The sequence below is a fragment of the Rhinatrema bivittatum genome, chromosome 1 (genome assembly GCF_901001135.1).
Source record: "Rhinatrema bivittatum chromosome 1, aRhiBiv1.1, whole genome shotgun sequence".
In the NCBI taxonomy this organism is placed as follows: domain Eukaryota; kingdom Metazoa; phylum Chordata; class Amphibia; order Gymnophiona; family Rhinatrematidae; genus Rhinatrema; species Rhinatrema bivittatum.
The window spans coordinates 808,122,970-808,148,841 of NC_042615.1; the positions used below are offsets into that span (position 1 = coordinate 808,122,970).

Genomic DNA, 25,872 nt, shown 5'->3' on the forward strand with positions numbered 1-25,872 from the left:
TGTATCGGCCTGTTTGTGCTTACCACTGGGGTCAGTATTTATGTTGCAGTGGATGATCATTTGGGCAGTGATCACCAGATAGTGTGGCTCACTATTAGAGTACCGGCAATAATGGTTTATTCAAAGGCAAGTGTCCTAGACTTCAGGTAAAACTAACTGTTAAAATGGGGGAGTACCTCAAGGAGTCATTAACTGGATGGGAGAACAGAAGAGCACTGGGCAAAACCTAAAGTAGATATTGTGAAGGCAACTAATATTTTTGTTAAAGTAAATAAAGGAAGAAGCTGCATGGTTTTCTAAAGAAGTCGTTGAAAAGGTAAGAATAAACAGGATAACATTCATAAACTACAAGAGATCACAGAAAGAGGAAGATAAAACTAGAAAAATAGTTGAGAGCGAAGATGCTAATGGAAAAAACAGCACATACAGTAAACTGCAGATAAAAATGTTAATTTTTTAAATATATGTTAGTGATAGGAGGAAGTACAAAAATGGCATTATGAGACTAAGAGGTGCAAGGGAGAAATGTGTAAAGGCTAAGGAAAAAGTGGAATTGCTTAAATATTTCTATTCAGTGTTAACTGACAAAAAGCCCGGAGTAGGCTCACAGAAAACAGACACAAATAAGACTGAAAGTGAGGTAAAAATTTTCAGAAACGTGTGTTTCTGAGGAGCTAGTTAAACTTAAAATAAAGTGATGGGACAAGATTGGCTACCTGAGGAATTTAAGGGAATTTAGGGACATTCTGGTAGTTTTCTTCTTTATGTTTTTATTTTTTAAAGAGTCGGGAGTAGACACAGGTGGATGTGGTTCCCTCATCACAAGAACAGAAGTAAGGAGAAGCCTGGGGCACTACAGGCTGGTTAGTCTGACTTCTGTTGAGTAAATTAATGGAACTGCTGCTAAAACAGAAGTTCGTGCAGTTTCAGGAATCCAATAGATTACAAGATCCGAGACAGCATGGTTTTACCAGAAATAGCAGCACATTAAAGAGTGGACTGAAGCAAAGATGCTGCATTACTGTGTGGTATCATAAATGTGCGTGATAATCAATCACTGGGTAAAATATTATGTTGGTAAGTTTAGATAATCTAGCACACAAATATAATAACTTTCTCAGATGAGGTTAAAAAACCTGCACAATAATATTTTTGTATACATTTAAGTTGCATATAAAAATGTCCATAATTCTCATGTCAGAGGGGTCAGAGTATATCCAAAATGACTCAGAACTAGAATTCCACAGTTGTATGTGCACTTCACTTTCTTTTACACTGCTTGCTGAAAGTCAAAGACCAAGAAAGACTGCAACTGGGATCGAATCTCGTTTTCTATAAATTATCATTTGAAGTCCAGTATATACTAATACCAGACATAGCTCTAGTTAGATTAATCTAATCAATTTCTTCGGAATTCTAGAGAGATTACTCAGGCAAGAGCACCAGATGAAGTGTACTTGGATTTCAGTAAGGCCTTTGACAATTATCTGTTGAGTGGGAGGCAACAAAAGATGGTGGTAAATGGAGCCCACTCCAAAGAGAGACATTACTAGGTGGGCTGCCGTAAGGATCAGTCCTTGAGCAGGTTTTTTTTCAACATTTTCATATGTGATATTATATAAGGACCGTTAAGAAAACTACCTTTTTGCAGATGATGTAAAAAAGAAAGGTATATACAAAATATTATGATCCAATAGGAGCACAGTAAAGTGGTATGCAATTGAGATTGGCATTTGGACATTATCTATATAAAGAAGGGTTTTCCCAAACCTGACCTGGGGACCCCACAGTCAATTGGGTCTTCAGGATATCCACAATGAATATGCATAAGAAATTTGCATGACCATGGAGACCCGGTATTTGCAAATTTATCTCATGCATATTTATTGTGGATATCCTGAATACCTGTGGGGTCCTTAGGACAGGTTTGGGAAGCTCTGATATAAGTAATTTTTGATAGTGTGAATGTATGGATGTGTAAGTGTGGATTTACATTATTTTAATTTCTATAGTTAATAAAAGATGGTGATAGAATGTTTTTAGTTTTTGTTTTTTTTTGTTTGTTTTGGTTTTTGTTTTTTTTTTAAATTGGTCAGAGTTTCATCTAAGTGCTTCCTTTCTGCTTAGAGCAGTGTATATTTAAGCATACTGATTTTTCACTCATTTTTAATAGTGATTAGTTAAGAAATGAATTAATTTTTTTTGTTTAAAGTGATATATTGCTCAGAGAGATATTATGCTGTTGTAATTTGTCACATACTACTTTACTCTTTTTGCAAATGATACCAAGATCTGCTGGGAAGATATGGAAGATATGGAATATATGAGGAGAGATTTAGCAAAGCTTCAGGAATGGTCTACCATCTGGCAGCTAAGATTAAATGATAAAGACTTACAGAATTATGAATTTGGGCTGGAAAAACCCAAGAGAGGCACAGGCTAGGGAGTGAAATTTTCTAAGCAGAAAACAGGATCTGGGGCAACTATCCGATGATCTCAAGATGGACAAACAGAAAGAAGCTTGGGTACACAGGAAGAGGCATGGTCAGCAGAAGAAAGGAAGTGATAGTGCCCCTGTGTAAGTTCCTGGTGAGACCTCATTTGGAATAGTGTACAATTCTGGAGACCCTATTTTTGAAAGAATATAAATGGGATGGAGTTGGTCAGAGGGTGGCCACTAAAATGGTCAGTGGTCTTTGTTGTAAAGCATATATGGACAGTCAACGATCTAAACATGTATGTGTAGAGAAAGGAGAAAAGTCCAAAGTGGGATGATGACATTGAAAGTTGACAAAGATCAATGGAGAGAGATGAAGAAATATTAAACAAATAATTCAGATCTGTATTCACTAAAGACGACCCTGGAGAAGAACCATTGCTGTTTGATAAGACTGTAGATGAGGGTAGAGTAAACGAAACTCCGTTTACAGAAGAGAAAGTATGGGAAGAGCTAGGAAAAATGAAAGTGGACAAGGCAATGGGGTTGGATGAGGTACATCCCAGGACACTGAGGGAGCTCGAAGATGTTCTGGCAGGTCTGCTGAAAGATCTGTTTAATAGATCCCTGGAAAAGGGAGTGGTACCACAAGCATGGATAAGAGCGGTAGTGGTCCTGCTTCACAAGAGTGGGAGCAGAAAGGAGGCTGGAAACTACAGGCCAGTTAACCTCACCTCGGTGGTGGGAAAATTAATGGAGACTCTACTGAAGGAAAGGATAGTGAACCATCTACAATCCACGGGGTTGTTGGACCCAAGGTAGCATGGATTCACCAGGGGAAGGTCCTGTCTGATAAATCTTAGTTTGACTGGGTGACTAGAAAATTGTATCAGGGAAGAACACTCGATGTGATTTACTTGGATTTCAGCAATGCTTTTCATACAGTCCCACTTAGACTCAAGAGCTTGAGAGTCGGTGCCAAGGTAGTGGCATGGACTGCAAACTAGTTGACAGGAGACAGCATGTAATGGTCGAGGATTGTCTTATGGGGCTGTAGTGCAGTACGTTTACCGGTTGGCGACTGAAGTGTCTTTATGAAGTTTGACGGCGACATTTTGTGCCTCAATATCTGTCGGACACCGTTGTGTCTTTTTGTGCGCTGTGAAATAGATCGTGATTGAGTATCGGATCAGCCGGGAGTCGGAATGGATTCTGATTAATTAAGGTTTGGGGTCTGAAGTTATTTGAAATCAGAGGGTAATGGTAAATATTGTTCAATGGGAGTTTCCGGACATGCATGGGACAGTGCTGAATTAAATGCTCGGTTTTGAAAGAACATTTTTTGCGACAAGTCAAGAAGTGGTTACAGATTCCCCTGAGGAAACCCTAGCCGGTTGAAACAAGAAACCTTGTCAACAATAATTAATTGATGGGATGGATTCATGATACAAAGAAGTGAAGAGAATTATATATAGAGGGTGAGCATGTAATCATTTTATGGGTAGAGTGTTTTTAGGGAGTGTGTATGATGTGTGAATGTGGACATAATTGTTATTATTGGGGTATTGGGTGTAGGTATGTCTGGGTAAAAATTGCCTTGCCCACTTTCAGCTCCTTAATGACATGGAGAACTAACTCTGATATCTCCCTATTTAGAGAATCTTTCTGACTTTGTTGTACTTGGAGAATCTTTAAATCCCTCAGATACTGTTCCATGTCATTTTTGCCAATGTCTTGTCTGGTGGCGTATAACTCCCTGTAAAATTGGGAGAACCTGGTCCGGATTTCCACGCTATCTGATAAAAGTTTCCCCTGTCTACCCTTAATTTTAAATATCTGATTTTGAGTGCACCTTTTTTTTTTTTAATTTTCTAGCAAGAATTTTACTGGCCCTATTCCCTCCCTCAAAGTACTCTTGTTTTACTCAATCCAATTGGAACACAATATTTTCCATGTCCAGCTCCTTTAATTCATCCCTAAGTTTATTCAACTGAATCCCTATCCGGGTGTCCACTTGCCTTTTATGTCTAAGCTCTAACCCTGCTATACTAGTCAGGATTTTTGACCTACGGTCTTCCTTAACTTTCTTCAAGTACGAGGCCCTTGCTATGAGTTTGCCTCTGGCAACTGCTTTGAAACAATTCCAAAGTACACCTTTTGATACCTCCCCATTGTCATTTTCCTCCAAGTATTCTTCCATTTCCCGGACTAAATTTGAACAATAGGTATCATCGTCCAGAATGCTTTCATTCAATCGCCAGGTTCTCTGCCCCAGGGGGCCCCCCAAGCCGGCCAAGGTTGGACCAAGTAATCTCATTTATCCCTGAGTCAGACACTTTGTTAACCAGAGACTTATCAACTAAGAGAAAATCGAGTCGAGAATAGACATTATGCGCTTTTGAGAAGGTGTAATTTCTCTCTGTGGGATGGTACAGACGCCAGACATCAAGAAGATCACAATCAGCCATAAAGAGCCTTCAAAGTCCTCCTGCTCATCTTAATAGGCCCTCCTGCACTTCCACTGTTGTCCAGAAGTGGGTAATTTGTAATATTGAAATCCCCTGCTAGTATAAGGAAACCATCCTTATACTAGCAGAATTGCTAGTATAAGGATGGTTTCAGAATGGAAAATAATTTCTAAAAATAGGTCCCCTGATTTGTGTTAGGTGCATATATGTTTGCTAATGTGTACACATCTTTTCCCAGTTTAAATTTCACCAACAGATATCTTCCTTCCTCATCTCGAATTACAGAACAGACCTCCACCACCACATTTTGTGAGAAAAGTATCCCCACCTCCGTATATATGGATGATTTGGAGGCGGATGCGAAAAATTGTATTGGGAACTGGTGTGATGTCATCAGTCTCTCATGTTGTTTTCTTAGGTGAGTTTATTGACACAGGAGAATATACGCCTTTGCCCTGACCGCATCCTGTAGCAATTTCATACATTTAACATGTGTGTTTAAACCTTTAACATTCCATGACAAGATTTTTAAGGAACCCATCTTATCATTTGCAGCCCCTTCCCCCCATCCATAGAGCCCTGGTACCATCCTGTATTACCATTTTGTCACCTATCAGGATAACTTTAGGAATCTGTGGCCTGTTTCCTATAGTAGGTTGACCAAGAAGATGTATGGATATAGCATCCAGCCTTTCCTGCTTTGTTATTCTCCCCCCCCCCCCCCCTCTCCAACCCTCAGTCTACTATATTCTCCACTTCTTAGAGGAATGACGAAACCGGTGTACCCTCGGCCCAGTAAGAGTCCCAGCCCCTTTAGCATAACAACAAACTTTCCCTCTCTGCATACAGCTTAATATAAATCAGATAAACAATATAAACTTTACCGCAATGAACCATAATTTCATGCCAAACTAGTGATTTTCAGTCTTTAAGTCTGGAGTTTGCTAGCTTCAATAGAGCCAGCTTTTTTTCTTGAACCATCAAGAACTCAGCTCAGCCTCCCATTAAGGCCTCAGGTCTCACTGTCCCGTTGTATATTGCCTTTGTCTGATTGCCTGCGTAGTCCTTCCTCCGTGAGTGACCCTCTGCCAACGAGTGCTGGGATCCTTATGCAATGAGACACTGGAGGTGCGTGTTTTTGCAGTAAGGCCCCACCTGTAGGCCTGCCGCCCTCATAATTGTCCTCGCTTCTTCCACGGTACGCACTCTTGATGATATTCCATTAATCGTGAAATGTAATCCGAACGGGAACAACCACTTATATTTATGGTTCCCGAATCTCAACGCCTGTACCTCCTCTCGGAAGTCTCTCCATTTTTTTGATCATTACCAGGGAGAGATCCTGAAACATTTTGATTCTGTGACCATGCCATTGTATATCGCATAATTGCCATGCTTGAGTCATGATTCGTTCCTTCACTGCATACTCGTGGAAGCAAACCACGATATCACGGGGTTGCCATTCCGCGATTTGGTTACAGCTCTGTGTGCCCTTGCCAATTTTATTATAGCTGGTTCCTCCAATGTCAGAACTCAATATCTGGCTGCAAATATCCAGGACTACCTTTTGCCAATCTGTGTACGCTGGTTCTTCTGGACCCCCCCTCATACGCAGGTTCTCCCTTCTGGAGTGGTTTGTCCTCGACCCAGTCCCTCAGCTTGTTGTTCTCATCATTTAGATTTTGGAGTTCCTGCTGAAATCACTCAGTCACTGTGTCCTGCTCCTCCTGATGGCTTTCAAGTGCTTCCACGCAGTTACCCAGCTCTGTGTATTTAGCTCTCAATTCTGAGACTACATTTTTAAATTCCTACTTTAGTTGGCCTATATCTGCATGCAGGTCCCCAAACCATTTTTTAAAGTCCTCCCTGGAGAGAGAGTCCCCCGCTCTAGATTCGTTCAAGCATGGCGCCGTGTCTCCCGCTGCCGGGGTGTCTGAAAACGCGCCATTTTCTTGATCTGTCCCCTCCTCCATTTCCCCAGGACTTTTCGGCGCTGTAAATTCGTATGAGAATTGTTTTGAAGTCCGGTATTTTTTTTCTCACTGACATCTTCAAGCTAAGAGGTCTCGGCGGCAGCGATTGCGATGCTTTTTTTTCGCGGTTTGCATTGCAGAGAGCAATTTTTAGGGTGATCGGGGCCGGAGCTCCTTTCTCAGACCGCCATCAGCCTGCATGACTTCACTTCCTCTCTCATCAGTCCCTGTTTGAAGCAAAACTGGATGTCATCAGCAAACATGTGAGACTCAATGTTGAAAGACTGGAGCAGTTCACAGATAGAACAGTTACAGATGTTGAAAAGGATTGGGAAAAGCAGTGAACCCTGGGGCACTCCACAAGGGAATTGTTGATCCATGGGACAGACGATGATTAGTTGGTCAGGAATACGTATGTCTCAAGTGTTGTAGCAGGAGTAGGTGATTAAAGTCAAATGCAGTTGAAAATCTAACAGGACCAGGATCCAATATTTACAGCTTTATTCCTAACATTCTATTTGCTTTTTTGACTGTTGTTGCAGGTTGAGCTGAGAATTTTAGCTTGCTGTTCACAGTAATACCAAGGTCTTTTTCCTGGGCGATAACTCTCACTTGAACTCAGCATCAAGTAGATATAGTTAAGATTTTTTTCCCTCATGTACATCACTTACCATTTGTCTCCATCAAATTGGACCTGCCACTTAAGACACCTAGCTCCCCAATCTTGCAAAGCCTTCCTGCAATGGCTCACAATATGCTTGTGTTTTAATTACTTTCAATCATTTTGCGTCATCTGCAAATTTGTTCAGATTATTAACTACTCCCTTTTCCAGATCATTAATGAATAGGCTTACCACTGGTACCAAAGGACATTCCACTATTTTCTCTCTCTCCATTGGTAAAAACTGACTATTCACTCCTATTCTTTGGTTTAAAAGATAGGAAACAGTTACCAGTCTACAATAGATCATTTCTTTGTAATTTCCTGAGGAGTCTCATATAAGGGACTTTGTCAATGCTTTCTGAAAATTAGCACACACTATATTCAATTGGCCAAACCTTATTAACTTGTTTATTTACACTTTCAACAAATTCTAACACACTGTAAAATACTCAAGGATTTGTGACCTGTTTTACTTTACATAGTAAAATAGTTTGGCTGCCATGTTAGTCGACTTGAATGTTAACAAAAAAATAAAATATATATATAAAAAGCCATACGTTTTTATTGGACCAACTCAATGTTTCCCAACTTTTTCAAGCCCAAGGCACACTTATATTAATAAAAATATTGTGTGGCATACCAACCTCCATGGGCCTAGCAATGCAGACATGGAGAGGAATCATTTGGTCAAAAGAAGAGCTAGAGAAGCACTGAAAGCCCCACCAGTCTCTTCCAAATTTTAAATCAAAAGGAGAAAGGGGTGGAGATACACCTGAACCCATCACAATTGACCAATTCCTTTCATATGCAAGGGCAGAAAAAGAGAAAAGTCAGTGCGATGCAGGCAGTCAGTTCAGTCATTTTGGCAGCCACACCTCCTTCCTCTGCTGCTGTACCCAAAAGTCAGAATGAGTCACATCCAGTGCTCAGTGCACACACTGTCTCATTCAGCCTGGGGATAAGATAAAGACTGTAAGGAATCAAAGGCAGAAGCTATAAGGGGAAGATAAAGAGATGCTGTGTACACTGTGCATGCTGCACAAAGTGGGGCCTGGCTATCTATGCTCTGCATGTTGCCCATTGATTAACATATTCCAGTGCTGTGCTGTAGCAAGAAAGAGGTATGAATGATTACACATATTCTCAGAAAGGAGCCCCTACATGTTAAGAACCACTGCTGGTGTCTCTTGGATTCATAGGGGAACCAGAGTAACTGAGGGGTTTGTGAGGGGTTAGGAAAACCAGTGTATGGAGATTTCTCATACTTTCCAGGACCTGAAATAGCAAGTCCTGGAACAGATGAAAAGAAACCCTCAGGGAGGTGACCATGATGCATATTTGAACTTTAGAGAACAGTACAGGATTTTCCACCTTAATACTATTGCTCCCAATGGTCTCAATAATGAGATTGACTGGTACTCTTTGACTGACAAGTGTCTGGAATAAAAGGAAGTGAGATAATAGTTTGATGACATCATGTCCTGTGGAATACCATACTGGCATATTGAGTGGAAACTGCATGTAGACTTCTCAGTTTCTTTGGCAGTATGAGAGGGGTAAGGTATCTGTATACAATTTTATTTTTTTATTTTTAGAATTAAGAAATGACCATACCCTGATCAAGGACATCAGTGTTTGAAACAAGGACCTGTGTCAGGCTGTGAAGGCAAATTAAATATCTATGAAGGGTTTTCATACACTAATATTCAGGTTTGTTCCGAGTGCAAAAACAAAAAGATAAGTATTAGCATTTGAAAATTCAGAAGAATAACTGAATGTTATGTCAATTCCTATTTACAATTTCTGTTTGGACATTTTTAATTGCAAAAAAAATTCTTTAAAAAAAACAGTATAACCCGTTGGAACGCTTAGTGACCCATGATTATATATAAGGCAGAGAGTCAACACATGTAAAAGCATTTTATCAATAAAGCCTATTATGGTGGTCACAACTGATTAATACACGTGGCCCTAAATGGTATTGCCAATAAGCAATGCTCTGATCTGTCACCCCACTCCCCTAACTCTCCCAAACCTGTGAACACTGCCTCCACAGCTTCCCCAACCCTAGCTGATTTGGAGCGTAAGACCCCTGACTTGGAAATCAAACCAAGTACTTCTATATAACAAGGCACAGAGCTGAGACTGATGCACCAGACCAGCCCCCAACCATCTTTTCAAGTATCTCTAACAATGCATGCACCATTGGTTGAAATCCCCTGGCCTGATACAAATAAAGCAGAATAAGAAAAGTCATGCAGTTGTCCTCACTTCCTGCTAGCAGTTAAAAAAAAAAAATATATATATATATATATATATATATATATTCAATTTACTAAATCCAGACTACAGTTCACCAAATTTACAAGAGTTTAATGAATCATTCTCATTGAATTATATTATGAACTTTAAGAAAGTCAGGTCTTACAGGAAAGTTGCATTATCTACTCACACTTTACTAGGACACTAAGGAGCAACACTAATCTGGATTAAAAATTATTACTGGTACGCATTTTCCTGAATCCTTAAACACATACAAGGCAAATGGGATCCTGAAAAGTACGCAGAGGAAAGCAGAAACAATTACACTCTGACTGCTCTTCAGAACATCTTGTCTTTGTGTAATATGAAGAGACAACAAACCAATGTAGAACAGTAAGTCTTAGAAAGTCCCTGTGTAAAAAACAACTTATATCATACTGTCTTCATAGTTTATCAAAAGACTTCATATTCATAATTTATTTAGCAAAAACATGTTTTTACCATTATTATGTCATAATCAACATCTTAATACTCTCAATCTACACCAACTCTTATATTTGAAACAGAACATCCAACTCATTCACCACACATCCCTACTCTTCATGTTGCAACACATCCCTCACATGCACCTCACATCAAAAAACAACCTCTAATTAATATCAATCTCTAATTATCACTTCAATACCATGATTTTTCAAAACTTCACTGTTAAAAAGCAAGGAAGCATCATTCCAAAATACTTTTAAATTTCCTCATAAGTATGAGGAAATTTCTTCTGTTCACTTTTAACGGGTAAGATAAGGTCAGCGTATTGACTTAACTTATATTGTTTCAATCGGGTATTCAATATCCAACCAGCATATTCAAAAATCCATCAGATTCTACCAGACATTAAAAAAGATTGATGTTATTGTTGATAATGCTGCAGATAGAGGGTGGATAACAGATAAAGAAAGAATTTTTTTTTAAGGTAACATTCCGGATATGCCCAGTGTTTTACTGCTTACCAAAAATACATAAAAGATTGGTTAAACCACCAGGGAGACCAATTATATCCTCCCACGGATCACTGTTGAAACCACTTTCCACTTTTGTAGATTTTTATTTTTTTTTAACGAGATTTTGTTTTTCAATTACCATCTTATATTAGAGATTATGAACATATTATTACAGTGTTAGAGCAGTTGGAGACTCCAATTCCAAATTTATTGATGACCACTATTGATGTAGCTTCTCTCTACACCAATATCCCCCAGGATAAGGCTATTGAGATTGCATGTTTTTTCTGGAGAAAAGAGCTGAACCAGTTTGTATGCCCACTACTTTTCTAGTGGACTTAAATCATCATTGCTATGAAAAAATTTTTAGTTTTGATCTGTCGTTTTTCCAACAGATTATGGGCCGATACAGTAAAAGTCGCGGGAAAGCTGGCGAGCGCCCGCTCTCCCGACGGGCGCACAGGCCAGTGTCCTGGGCGCACAATTCAGTATCGGCCCTTATGCAAATGAGGGCCTGCAGTAAAAGGAGGCGATAGGGACACTAGTGTGTCCCTAGCGCCTCCCATATAACTTTCTGCCATATAACTTTCAAAAAGAAACTAAAGACTTGGTTTTTCACACAAGCATTCCCAGAGAACTAAAAGCCGGAAGAAAACAATATCTGTATAGTCTTTGACCCACCATCCCCTTCTGTACATAAGTTTGAATAGTTCGTTATTGCAATTTCTCTAGTAAGCCCCTCTAAGTTCCTTTATACTCCTTCATGTTATGTTAATTGTTTCAATGTAGGCAGCCCAAGAGGCGACAGTTTTACTTCCTTGTAAACCGGTGAGATATGTAACAATCCTATATTTTTAAATGAAGGACAGTTACCCTGGATGGGTTAAATACGGAAGCTGAATGGAGCACCTTTTTTGAGTCCTGAGTGACATCTCCTTGACAGAAAGATGTTTTCCCATAGACTTGTACAATTCGGCAGATCCGTTGATTTAGGATAGTGATTGATTGGGTCTTTAAGCTTGGAAAACTTATATAGGGACACAAAGTAGCTGTACTTATTAAGCAATTAGTTAAAGAGTCTTTGGGAATATTTCTTCACTTCAGATGCTGATATAGTCCATCGAGGACTTAAGCATGTCACGTTTCCCTGGGTTTAGTGAGGCTTCTGTCTAGTCCGCATTTCTTATGGAAGCTCCAAAGACGGTAAACAGATCTGACAGCAAGGTTTTCTGAGATGGTTTTCTATCACATCCGTACCCCTATGCAGTTTGGTTTTAGGAGAAGTGTGTGTTATGTAATGAAGCTTTTGCAAAGGTCTTCTTTCAGGTCTGGAGGGTATTTATTTATTTATTTATTTATTGGTTTTTATATACCGGAAGTTCCTGTATACAATACATATCACTCCGGTTCACATTTAACAGAGATAACTATCGCCGGGAAGGCAGTTTACATGGAACATGGTTTACATATCAAATATAATATAATGAACAGAAGAACTATAATACAGTATAATATATTATATTAAGAAACAACTAAGATCAACTTAGATAACAACTTGGAACAAAACTGACTCAATGTGAGCATTGCATTATTGTGGTAAGACAAGGCTGGATTTAAACAGGGGAATAGGAAACAAATGCCCTGCGCAGTGACATCTGAGATATGCGCCCTGCTACTGGACAAAGGGCATTTAAATCTGTGCTTTTTTAGTTTAGCGTTTAAAGCGTATGATATCGGTATGTTATGCTGAATAGGCGGTTGGGCAGGATTGGTGAGTAATCTTTTATTTACATTAAGATTGTTTTAAATGTTTGAAGTGCACTTTTCATAATACATTTCTTTTTAGAACAAGTTATAACTACCCTGATGCAGGCACGGCTGTGCCGAAATGCTGCAGCGTCAGGTGATAATGCAGTAACAGTTTCTAGGCTGATGGCCTGGATGGAAAGATGAGAGATAATATAGCAACATTGGTTCTAATGTGATTATCTGGATGGAATGATACTTCGTGGAGATAATGCAGCAACCTCAGACTTCAATTTGACGGGTTGGATGGAATTACACTATGATTCGATAAGATCTGGATTACCATTCGTCTGGAGGTTAAAAAGGTGACATTAAAAGAAGAGGAATTTAACAATGTTTTTTTCAAAGCACCTTTATAAAAAAAGTTTTCTTACCTGATGGATTTTTTAATATGCTGGAGGGATACTGAATACCCAATTGGAACAATATAAGCTAAGTCAATACGCTGAACTTATCTTACCCGTTAAAAGTGAACAAAAAGTCTCATATGAGGAAATTTAAAAGTATTTTGCAATGATGCTTCCTTGCTTTTTTTTTTTTTTTTTTTTAATAGTGAAGTTTTGAAAAATCATGGTATTGCAGTGATAATTAGAGACTGATATTAATCAGAGGTTGTTTGATGTGAGGTGCATGTGAGCAAATGTGAGGGATGTGTTGAAACATGAAGAGTAGGGATGTATGGTGAATGATTTGGATGTTCTGTTTTAACTATAAGAGTTAGTGTAGATTTGAGAGTATTAAGATATTGATTGTGAAATTAATAGTGGCAAAAAATGTTTTGTGCTAAATAAATTATGAAGATGAAAAGTTTTTTGATAAACCAATGTAGAACAGTAAATTTTGAAAGACCCTGTGTAAAAATACAATACTGTCTTCATAGTTTGTTGTCTCTTGACATTAGATACAACAGTGGTAGCAGCCCTTTAGCTTGTAGTGGTGAGTTTGTGTAAGATGAAACATTTCAAAGGTACACATGTAACACTCCCCTTACAATAACCCTTCTCAGCCATAAATAAAAAAACAAAACAAAACACTTTTTACCTTGCTTAGAATACCAAACAATGACAGAAAATGGATTGGTTTTGGTTCATGCAGCCTGTTAGATGGTATTTGTGACCTCATTACTAACATGGCACATCCAGCAAGCACAAAGTTTGTGATTTTTTTTTCTTGTTAATATGATTGCTCCCAGAAAATATGAGCGAGGAGAAGATGGAGCTTGAACAATTTCAGAAGTAATAGTTGCCATAAGTATTTCCGAGACACTCAATAGGCCATAGAAGGTACAGTTTTACTTTAGGAAGCAACTGGTAATGCAAGACTGCATTGCTTAAAAAATAACTACTTCAATTCTTATATTTCAGTTTTAGCATCACCCACATCCCCCAGTCAGTTTTCCAGGTACTAAAAATTATTTTGTGCCCAAACTTCCATCATGTTCTTTGCAAAACATTGATATTTAAAATGGACAATTGGTGCTACTTCTCATAAATTTGAAACTAATGTGAATTCAACTCTTTTATACTTAGGTCAGCCTGGGTCCAAAATATGCACATGTGCTCTCCTACAAAATGAATATGTAACTGTACTTTTTTTGCTCTATATCAGCAGATACAAAGGTTAAAAAAAAATGAAACCCCTACCCAGTCAGATGCACTTACATCTTCATTCCAATCTTCAGCCGTCCACTCTTCTACTGAGTTTCTCCATGCACCTATTGTATAACATCGGAAAGGAGATGAAAGAGAAGAAAAGCTCTTATGTGCTGCCACCAAAGTTTTACCTACTGGGTGACAGCTCCACTACATATTTTCTTTCAAGCCTAAAGAACTCAATCTCTAAGTTTTGCACCAAAAAAATTTAAAATTAATATATTACAAAAGTCATATATGTACCAGTGTTGGCATTCTATAATAATTCTGTTTTATACATATACACACACACACACAAACAATACACTCCTAATAGAGTAGGACAAAAGCACTTAGGAAGTCAACCACTATGCGAATTACAGACTAGTGTTACTACAAATCTTTATTCAAATGTGTACAAACAAGTCCAAATACTGTGTCGAAGTTCTAACAATGAGACCCTAATTAAGCCTAATACAAAGTTGCTCTAATGTTCCATAGAGAAAATTAGCAAATTAGAAACAAAGCCTCACATTATTGACATCAAGAAACATATTGCTTTATGACTATACAATAATGAATCTAACCACATGAGATGATACATTTTGAATACAGTTTAACAATCCCAGATGTAAAAATACAAAACTACATAGACTGTTAGTCGAACTTATGCATAGGTAGGCTAATTGTATAATATCTAATGATGTACAGACTCTTTGGTGACTGCAAGTTGGATACTACTTTCAGAAGCTCAAAATAAAGCAACAAAGGATTGTTATATGTTATAATATTAATTCATAGTGTACTAACAAAACAAATGCTAAAGGAAGGTGTTCCTGGTAGGTATGTTGTTATAAAATCCCGACAAGGCACTTGTTTCGCCAACCTGGCTTCCTCAGGGGGAAAACCCTGATGATTTGGACACCCACAAAAAATGCTTATCAAGCTCCTCCCTTTTAATCACAGCAGGGGGAGCTGCAGATGTAACTAGGTCTAGAATGCCTATTGGCTTAATAAACCAGTTAAAGCTGAGTATGTCATGGATCAAGTATGCAAATTATTCTTGAAATACCAGCTGCACTGTGCTTGCTGGAGGTTTATTTCCAGATTGTGAATCACTTTGTCTATGTAGAAAAAAATATATTTCAATGGCAAAGATAACAGCGCCGAGATTTCCCGCGTTGCTTTCGCTCACACGCTCGAGAGAGGTATCCTCTATGTTAGTTTCAAACGTACTTACCCAAACGCCTTCTTCCTGAGATATCCTAGCTCACAAGGAACTGAAAACGATATATTTATCTCTACAGAGCGAGATACACACCATAGATAGGAGGATGAATTAGCCATTACATGTGGGTGACATCATCTGGCGGCACCAAACAGACTTCTCTTTAAGATAGCAGAGATTTGAGCTCTACTTAGTATGTGGGGGAATTCTCACTTGGGTGTTTGCCTCATGAGACATCCTCAGTCAGTACCAGAGCTAAATATAGCTAAATAGTTAGTTTTCCAAGGAGGTGGGAGCTTATTCCATGGCTAATTCATCCTATCTATGGAAAACATCATTTATAGTAAGTAAACTAGCTTTTCCATTGATAAGCAGGCTGAATTAGCTATTACATGTGGGGAGTCCAAGCTAAAGGATGCAGTGGCTTGTTTACTTAGTAAACAACCCAGTCCCCACCATGGAGAGTGGACTACAGTGAAAACAGGTTATGCAAAACTGCCTGTCCAAATTTACAATCAGTCTGAGAATTATCCAGACAGTAGTGGGACATGAAGTCATTAACTGAAGATAAAGTCACAGCTTTGCAGATGTTCTCAATGGGCACCTCATGAAGGTGAGCAACAGAGGCAGCCAAAGCTCTTACTTGATAAGTTTTAACCAAGTCTGTGAGCTGTAATCCTGCTAAGTGATAACAGTGTCATATGCACTCAGTCAACCAATAAAGTTTGCTTGACAGTCATAGTTCCCAGGCATTGGTTTGATGATGTGACAGAGTCCTTCTTTTGCAGTACACCAAAGCCCGTTTGCAGTCTAAAGTGTGAAGAGCTTTTTCACTGTCATGAGCATGCAGCCTTGCGTAAAATGTAGGCAGAACAATGGATTGATGTAGAAGGAAGAGACAACCTTTGGAAGAAACCTGTGATGACCTCAGAGAATCTACCTGTTGTAAAAAAAACTGTAGATATGGAGGACAGTAAACAAGAGCCTGAAATTCACTAACTTTTCTAGCAGAAATGATGGCAGCTAGAAAAGTTACCTTCCAAGTCAAAAAAACTTTAGTGAAGCCAATTCTAGAAGCACAAAAGGAGGCTTCATTAACTGGGAAACAACCACACTGAGTTCCCTCAGTATAGGTGATTTTTGAACTGGGGGTTTGACACACAACAGTCCTTTCATGAATCAAGCTGTCCAAGCACATGAGTGGATATATGCTTTCTGTCTACCATAACGTGGTAAGCTGCTGAGGTGCACTCGTACTGAAGACGTGACAAGACCTGAGTTTGAAAGGTGAATAAAATATTGTAGTAGATGCTGAGACTGACAGGAGAAAGGGTGGTATGCCTTCTGCAGACACCACCTGGAATATCTATTCCACTTGAAGGCACAGTTTCGCCTAGTTGATAGTTTTCTAGATGAGATTAAGATATTGACAACCTCTATAGGTAGGTAAAGATCCAAAATCAGAGCATTCAACCTACAGGCTGTTAAGTTGAGGGCAATGAGGTTGGGATGAAAACGAGACCTATCTTCAGTTAACAGCATCAGGTCTGATTCCAGCAGAATAGAAGGACTGCTGGAAAGTTACACAGTAACATAGAAATGACGGTAAGGAAAAAAAAACCCCATATGGTCTATCCAGAATGCCCAGCAAGTTTCCTATGGTAACTGCTGCTCCATGCAGGTTACCCTCAAGCCTTATGATATGGGTGATAATATTAACATTCTAAACCAAGCATTGTCAAACCCATAATAAAATTACTATCAACATTTCTACAAGGTAAGCAGGCTACTGGATAATTCAGACAATGCTACTTGAATGTGCTTTGCTTTAGGTCTTGCCCATAGAAGCAGTCCTGCTCTCTCTCTCACATTCTCATCCGTAGAGCACGTAGAATCACCTGAATCATGTAAAGTCATTGGCTCTGAAAGGGTTTCAAAGATCTGCAGAAAATCTAGTAGTTCAGAACAGAGGTCTTTGTCTTTACTAATATAAACCGCCAAGGTACAGCTTCTATGAATACTGAGTAAAAAAGGTCTTTCAAAAGGTAAGTATGGTTAGGTGGCTCCAGAAGAAGATCAGAAAGTATGCCCATAGAATCTTTGTGTGATCCCAGTGGAAGAGGATCACTGTACCAAGAGTGTAATGAAGATGAGGGTCACGCCATAGGCTCCTTCGGCAGGAGTGTAGGTGGTGCCAAGCAGACATTCGTTTCCAATCTGGATAACTCTATTGCAATGGAGTGGGAAGAAGCAGCAGCGTGAGAATGGGCTCCAAGAACGTGTGCAGTCCTATGGGTGACAGACTCTGCTAAGTGGAATTGCCACAGCCAGGTTCTAAAGGACAGGCTGAAGTGAATCACCAGACTGCTTGGACAATGTGGAAAAGAAATTTTTCACCAAAATTGTAATCTGATCCACTCTGGGCAGTGGTATATATCAACAAGGATTGGTTCCTGAGATTGGTCCTATGAATGGTCTGATGTGAGCAGGAGCACAGAACATACAGAATCTTTTCTCTCTAAATGGTACCCTTCTACTGTATATAACTGCACTGGTAGAGCAGCTTCTAGAACTGGCATCTTAGCAGAATGCTTAGAGGATTTTAATGCTTAGATGATTGCTAGTCCAATGGTCCAATGAGGAATTTTGGAGTATTGCGTTGATGCTGTACCAATGGATGTACAAGCTGCATCACCGCTGTACTGTATGCCTCAATGTGTTGAATAAAACACATCAAGCAATTGAAAAGCAGAGGCTGTGGAATGCATTGTAATAGTGTGGTGCTTTGTCTTTGATGTATCATGAATAGTGTGCGCCAAGCTAGAATTCAGCAATGCTGTCTGCATCAAGTGATCCATCAGCGAATGCCTCTATGTTTCATGTTCCAAATGCTTCAATGCACTATGCATTGAATATGTTGGTACATTGTGCATCAAGTGAGATGATGCACAGGGCCTCAACTTTTTCAAAGGTCCATGCGTTAAGTGTTGATGAATCTTGTATCAAAAACTTCAAGGCAGACTGCATCATATACTTCAGTGTAGCTTGCACTCATGGTGCCAGCGCAGCACTCCAAGTGTTTATGCTTCCTTGATGCAGGCTCCAGAACTCAGCCCCACAGCTTCAGTCTGTGCCGACGGGAGAGACAGATGAGCTACTGCTCTGACCTTTCCCTAGCAAGCTAGACAAAGCTGCACTGTAGGAGGAGGATCTGCTGCAACTCCTTAGAGATTTATGCAGCTCATCAAATCTGTGTGCAATGGAGCACTGTGAGCATGAGAACATCTGTCCACAGGCATAACAATTCTGCTGGTCATGCTCCAGGCCACAGCAGGTGTAGCAAAGCTCATGGCTTTCGGTAACTTTACCACAAATGCACTATTTGAAACCACTGATGATTGGCTCTTTCTTTTGCAACATCTTGAGAAGGCAAGGTCTCTTGGAGGAGAACACACTGATAACGTTTTTCCTCGTTTTTTTGGTTAGCACTTAAAAGAGCTTTTGTGGGGCTTTTGAGGAAGTAAGGCAACAAAAATTGAAGAGAACTTAGAAAAGAAAAGTAAGAATTTTGAATTTAGAGAACCCCCCAACGAGAGCAGAGTACATGTCTGTGCCTTAGCTCGAACAAAAAATGACTGAGGAGACTCATGGGGGAAACTTCCATGCGGGAATTCCCGCACATGGTCAGTAGAGCTCAAAGCTCTATCATCTTAGAGAGACAAGTCTGTTCAGTGTCCCTGGATGATGTTACCCACATGTAATGGGTAATTCAGCCTGTTTATCAACAGAACAAAATCCTAAGTCTGTAGAGTTTCCTAGCTTCCATTTACAGTGCTGCGCAGATTACTACATGGGTGTATTCCAGGCAGTAGGTTAAGTTATTTTTTAGTAAACAGAAAATATTAACATAATGAGCTTCTGACAGTCAGTGAAGTCTTCAGCAATGAAATCTAAAAATAGACTCCAGGTCTAAGAGAACTTAATCTTTAACATTATTTACTAGTAAATTTAGTGGCTGCGGATAATGTATTCACAGCACTGGGAACTAAAATCCTCCAGTTGCCTAAGTATTTGGAACCCTGGCTTTCCCAGTTCTCAGTCTGCTGCTCTAACTACTAGGTTACACCTTCATTCTATGCTAAGAATAAAATCTTTATTAAAGTGCCCATGGTGATAAGATTTAAAGCCGGTACTGAATTTTTATTTTTATAGTTAGGGATATTGGATTCTATCGTGCAACTCAATTAACATCATACGCTTGTCGGAAAAAAATCTTCAAACCAAAAGTGATCTTTTCTACATTTCACTAATACAACTTCAGCTACATATTGATCAGTGTTTTGATCCCAGGCAGGACTATCTTTAAAATTAGTGTTATACACTACAGTGCTACCTAGATCAGCATTTCCCAACTGATGTGTCATGACAATCGTCTGTTTCTCTTTCCCCAACAGTTGGCCTGCAGGATACCTCCCACCAGCAGGGGGAGTCAGAGAACAGCACTTATTTGCTGCTGCTTCTGTTTTCCCCTCTGCCAGCTCTCCTCTCCTCTGCAACTGAAATGGTATGGGGGACTCTGTAGTCTCAAGTCCTTCTGGTCCCTTGCCGTTCTGATTAAAGAGGGAAACAGGCTGGAAGAAGCAGTTGAATTTGCTAGTAAACTGGGGGTGTTGGGGGAGAGGGAAAGGAAGGGAAGGGAAGGAAACAGTACTGATGCCAAGGAGGGAAGAATGGTTGGTGGAGAGTTTATTGGGGAGGGGTGGAAGGAGATGATAGGAAACGGAAGGTGATGGAGATGGTGATGATTCCAGCAGGGTGGAGGGAGAGAGAGGGGGGAAGGTGATAATACTAGAGGGTGAGGGGCAAGAAAAGGAAACAGAAGGTGATGGTGCTGGGGGTGAGGGAAGGGAGGAGAAAATGGTGATACCAGAAGTGGTGGGAAGAGAGAGGGAAGGGAAGAGAAGAGGTGTTATTGCTAAGGATGGTGGAGAGAAGATAAGGATTGCAATGGAGTGAAGAGAGAAGGAAGAGAAGGGAAAAGCTGGTGATGATTTGCGTGGGTGGGAAATGGGGGAAAGGAAAGAGAAAAGGTGATGCGGCGGCAGGGGGGTAAGTGAAGGGAAGGTGATGATGCCAATGATACCAGAGGTTGGGGAGGGGGGGGGGAGAACAGAGAAAAATGCCCGGGGGGTAGCCAAAGGAAATGTGTTCGTATGCCATGATGAAGTCAGCCCAATGCCAGATGTGCCACAACACAAAAAAGGTTGTGAAACACCGCCCTAGATACTACTAGTCATATTAGGTTTATGCAGATCAATAGGTTCACATCTCACTGATACTTCTTTGTAATTTTGGGCAAGTCACTTCATCCTCCATTGCCTCTGTAAGCCTTTTGGGGACATGGCAATAACTACAGTATCTGAATGTAATCCACTTTAAAATATCACAAAAGGCAGAATATAAATACAATTTTTAGTTTAAGTTTTAGATGCCATTGAAGGATGCATTGCATATAAATGAGGAGTCAAATTAAACCAGGTACAGATCTGTCAAAAAATTATTTTATCTAAATCCAAAGGGAAGCCAAGGCAATGTTCCAAACACAAGCAAAAAAACTAACACTTGGTAACACTCTATGGTAACACTCTATGGTAACACTCTATATTTATTTCCTGCCTTATCTTCTTTCCAGCTTGTTGCAAGCTTCCAAGTTCTCTTTCCCTGTTGATTGTAACTTTTGACTTATTCCTACCTATTGTTTTCTATCGTTTTCTTGAATTGTTACTCCAGTTATTCCCTTGTTAAATGTAAACCGATCTGATATGGTTATTTACTATGAAGGTCGGTATAAAAACCTGTTAAATAAATAAATAAACTTATTCCTACCTATTGACTTATTCCTACCTATTGTTATTCATACCTAAACTTATTCATACCTAAACTTATTCCTACCTATTGACTTATTCCTACCTATTGTTTTCTATCGTTTTCTTGAATTGTTACTCCAGTTATACCCTTGTTAAATGTAAACCGATCCGATATGGTTATTTACTATGAAGGTCGGTATAAAAAACTGTTAAATAAATAAATAAATAAATAAATAAAAGGAACAGCTTTAAAAAAAAAACAAAAAACAAAAACATCGGCCAAATTGCAGTGTCAGTATTGTATATATCTTAAATGAATTAGTATCATATAGTCAGTTGATTGCCATTAGACATGCATATTCATCTTTAAATGTAAATGTTAACATGCTCCCTGAATTACAAAATGCAACACACAAAATTACAATAGTCATCACCATGCCCTCCCCCCCAGACAAGCAGGAAACCAGAACATAAGAGATTGCCATGCTGGGTCAGACCAAGGGTCCATCAAGCCCAGCATCCTGTTTCCAACAGAGGCCAAACCAGGCCACAAGAACCTGGCAATTACCCAAACACCAAGAAGATCCCATGCTACTGATGCAATTAATAGCAGAGGCTATTCCCTAAGTAAACTTGATTAACAGCAGTTAATGGACTTCTCCTCCAAGAACTTATCCAAACCTTTTTTGAATCCAGCTACACTAACTGCACTAACCACATCCTCTGGTAACAAATTCCAGAGCTTAATTGTGCATTGAGTGAAAAAAAAAACTTTCTCCGATTAGTCTTAAATGTGCTACTTGCTAACTTCATGGAATGCCCCCCTACACCTTCTATTATCCGAAAGTGTAAATAACTGATTCACATCTATTTATTTATTTATTTATTTATTTATTTAAAGTCTCTTCTATACCGATGTCCGTTCGCACATCGTATCGGTTCACAAAAAACAAGAACTTTTGGGCGGAGCCCTTACATATAACCGAGAAATACACTAAACAGGGGGAGTGTTCTACTCGTTCAAGACCTCTCATGATCTTAAAGACCTCTATCATATCCCCCCCCCTCAGCCGTCTCTTCTCCAAGCTGAACAGGCCTAATCTCTTCAGCCTTTCCTCATAGGGGAGCTGTTCCATCCCCTTTATCATTTTGGTTGCCCTTCTCTGTACCTTTCCATCGCAACTATATCTTTTTTGAATTACAGCGACCAGAATTGTACACAGTATTCAAGGTGCGGTCTCACCATGGAGCGATACAGAGGCATTATGACATTTTCTGTTTTATTAACCATTCCCTTCCTAATAATTCCTAACATCTGTTTGCTTTTTTGACTGCTGCAGCTGACGATTTTAAAGTTTTATCACTATGATGCCTAGATCTTTTTCCTGGGTGGTAGCTTCTAATATGGAACCTAACATCGTGTAACTACAGCAAGGGTTATTTTTCCCTACATGCAACACCTTGCACTTGTCCACAATAAATTTCATCTGTCATTTGGATGCCCAATCTCCGAATAATTTTGTATCGTTCGCAAATTTGATAACCTCACTCGTCGTATTCCTTTTCAGATCATTTATATATATACTAGCCGTTAAGCCCGTAACAATGGGCTACATTAAAAAAAATTTTTCGGTCCATTTTCTTCCCCCCCCCCCCTCATTGTCCCCTCACCAGGCAGTCCTCACATCCACCAGCCACCCTGCTATCTACATTTCTAATAACTGAATCACCAACTATGATGGCCAGCCTAACTCTTCCCTCCTGGGCAATAGTCCTGGGAGACTTGTCCTCATTGCAAGAGAACAATACATCACTTGGAGAGCAGGTCCTTGCTACAGGATCACTTCCTGCTACACCAGGGTGTTGTTCTCCAACTGGGAAACCTTTCTGATCCAAGGCAGCACTGGAGCTGCCCGATTGGATTTGGGGCTTGGCTACCATGTCCCTGAAGGTCTCATCAATGTACCTCTCTGTCTGCCTCAGCTCCTCCAAGTCTGCCACTCTAGCCTCCAGAGATAAGACTCGTTCCCTGAGTGCCAGGAGCTCTTTGCACCGAGTGCACACATACAATCTCTCACTAGCAGGTAAAAAATCATACATGTGACACTCCATGCAAAACACTGGAAAGCCCCCCTCTTGCTGCTGGACTGCTGCCTTCATCTTAATTTTGTTGAGCTCCTAGTTAAGTTTAGGATACTAAGGGAGTTGGAATTAGAGTACTTTGAATTTACAGGTGAATTTACTAATTAATTAGCTAGTGTCCTACAAGGGGATGATTAAACTTTCAATAAGGGCTGGTGCAATAGTATGATTTAGATAAGAACCTGATTGATATATGAGAAACTGTCTCCTGCCTAAAAATCAAGGGTTCAGTGGGTGGGAAAGACAGACACTAGAATTAACTACTTCTGGCTTGCTTATTATCTCAGACACACACAGACTCTAAAGAATATATCCCACTATTTCACCTTTCTCCAAACTTTTTAAGCCCAAAGATTTCCCAAAGCCATACTTACCAATCTTCTTTAACCACCATTAAATTGATGTTCACTCAAAGAATTGAAGTGTTTGAGATTCCTCTCCCAGGGGATGCTGAGAGCAGTATGCAGATGAGCCTTCTGGTCCTCTTTTACTGCAAAGGGTATGGGGCCTCTGGAAGCTGGGGCTGTGGAGTTCAATCCCTGGATCGCTTGCTGTGACCTTTGGAGTACTTTCCCGGGGGATGCTGGGAGCAGTATGCAGATGAGCCTTCCGGTCCTCTTCTACTTTCAGGATATCCACAATGAATAAGCATGAAAGACATTTGCATGCAACTCTCATTGTGATGAACCTGAAAACCTGACTCTCTAGGGGTTGATGCAATAAAGCGCGTCCAGTCTAGCGCACAGGTTTACACGCTGTTGAATATGTGTTTTGGACGTGCTAGACTAGCGTCTGATGCAGAAGGAGATTAGCGCATTCAAAACACGCATCCCAACAAACAAACCCAATAGTGCTCATCAGATGTTAACTGCATACAGATGAGGACATTGGCTAGTACCACCGATGCAGTAAAGTGCTGGGTGCCCAATGCACACTTTTTAACATGGAAAATTTAACTCCAGCCTTAGAGGTGGGGTGAAGTCAGCTTGTAGTCAAGGGCTCATGAAAAACATTGAAAAGTAGGTTCTCTGGGTTGTGGTAAGTGAGTCCTCCCCTTAGTATCATCGTGACACTCATTTATTGCTTTTGGTGGAGAAAAATAATTGTATATTTTCACTTGATAAAAAAAACAAAACCCTTTTCTTATCACCACACAATTTGGACATTCATAGCAAGGATCATCTAATATTTTGCTGAGGTTGCTGAAGTGAATTAAGAGAAAAAAGCAAGATCAAAACAGACATTCATATTGAGCGCCCGTTGCAATTGGGCACCCAACGCGGCGGTTACTACCCTAAACCAATTAAGCCTGATACTTCACTTTGAATACATATACAGCGTTGCTCTCTGCTTCAACGGTAGGGGGAAAAGTGGAAGAGGATTTACATTCAGACAACATCCAATAAGGCATTAATCTGTGCAGTCTGGTTAAACAAGAGTCAGGGTAACTTGCTTGATGCGGCGATTACTACCCTTAACCATTATGCCTTATTTATTTATTTATTTATTGATAATATTTTATATACCGCCGCTCATCAAAGATATCACGTCGGTGTACAGTGAACAAGAACTTATGCCGGAGCGTTATACATTTAACAAGGTTCACCTTTGATGCAATTCCAACATTACTCTCTACATCAATGGCAGGGGGTGGCAGGAAATTCGAATCAAACAGTTACCAATAAAAGCCCTGAACTTGGTGGTCAGTGAAACAGATAAGTATGGGAAAATAAGTGTGGGGAGCTTGATGGGCAGACTGGATGGGCCGTTTGGTCTTTTTCTGCCGTCATTTCTGTTTCTATATGTTTCTATAAACTATTGAGCGCTATGTACGCTGAATTCTCCGTTAATTTGCCCTTTTTAACGCTGCCTCTCATTGAAATATTGCATCTAGCATCCAGGGGATGTCGCTGCATGTGCATTAGGAAAATGGGTGCTCAATACAAGAGCCCATTTTCAGCGCGCGTCTTATTGTATTGGCCCCTAGGTATATCCCTATGACTAAGCTGAAAAGCCCTGGTTTAGTGGTTAGAGCAGCTAGTTGAGAAGCAGGGAAACCATGGTTTGCATCCTGTTACTCCCTCTGATGTTTTTTGTGACCCTAGGCATGTCATTTCAGCCTACATTGCCTCAAATACAAAGTTAGATAATAAGCCTCCTCGAGAAGAAACTATCAACAGACCAAGACTGTAATTCACCTTAAGCTCAGATTTTGAAAGGCAAGTAATGAAATCTAAAATCTAAAGCCAAACTTTTAAGATGTGCCCAAGTTGAAATTGAAACAGTCAGTATGTAGATTAATACATTTCACTACAATACTTTGGAGATTTCTGATGTGCTGAGTTTTTCTCTTACAAGTATCTCTGCTGAGAATGTCAACAAGGATACTTATGAAT

The 25,872-nt window shown here is 39.8% G+C and overlaps 1 protein-coding gene across 1 annotated transcript in view; it reads right to left on the reverse strand.

Annotated features, from left to right (window-relative positions):
* Positions 1–25,872, reverse strand: part of UBAP2 (ubiquitin associated protein 2) — a 597,209-nt gene that overhangs the window by 309,322 nt on the left and 262,015 nt on the right. The window contains 1 exon segment of the mRNA XM_029581175.1: positions 14,270–14,322. Within this exon segment, the coding sequence (XP_029437035.1) occupies positions 14,270–14,322 (53 nt within the window).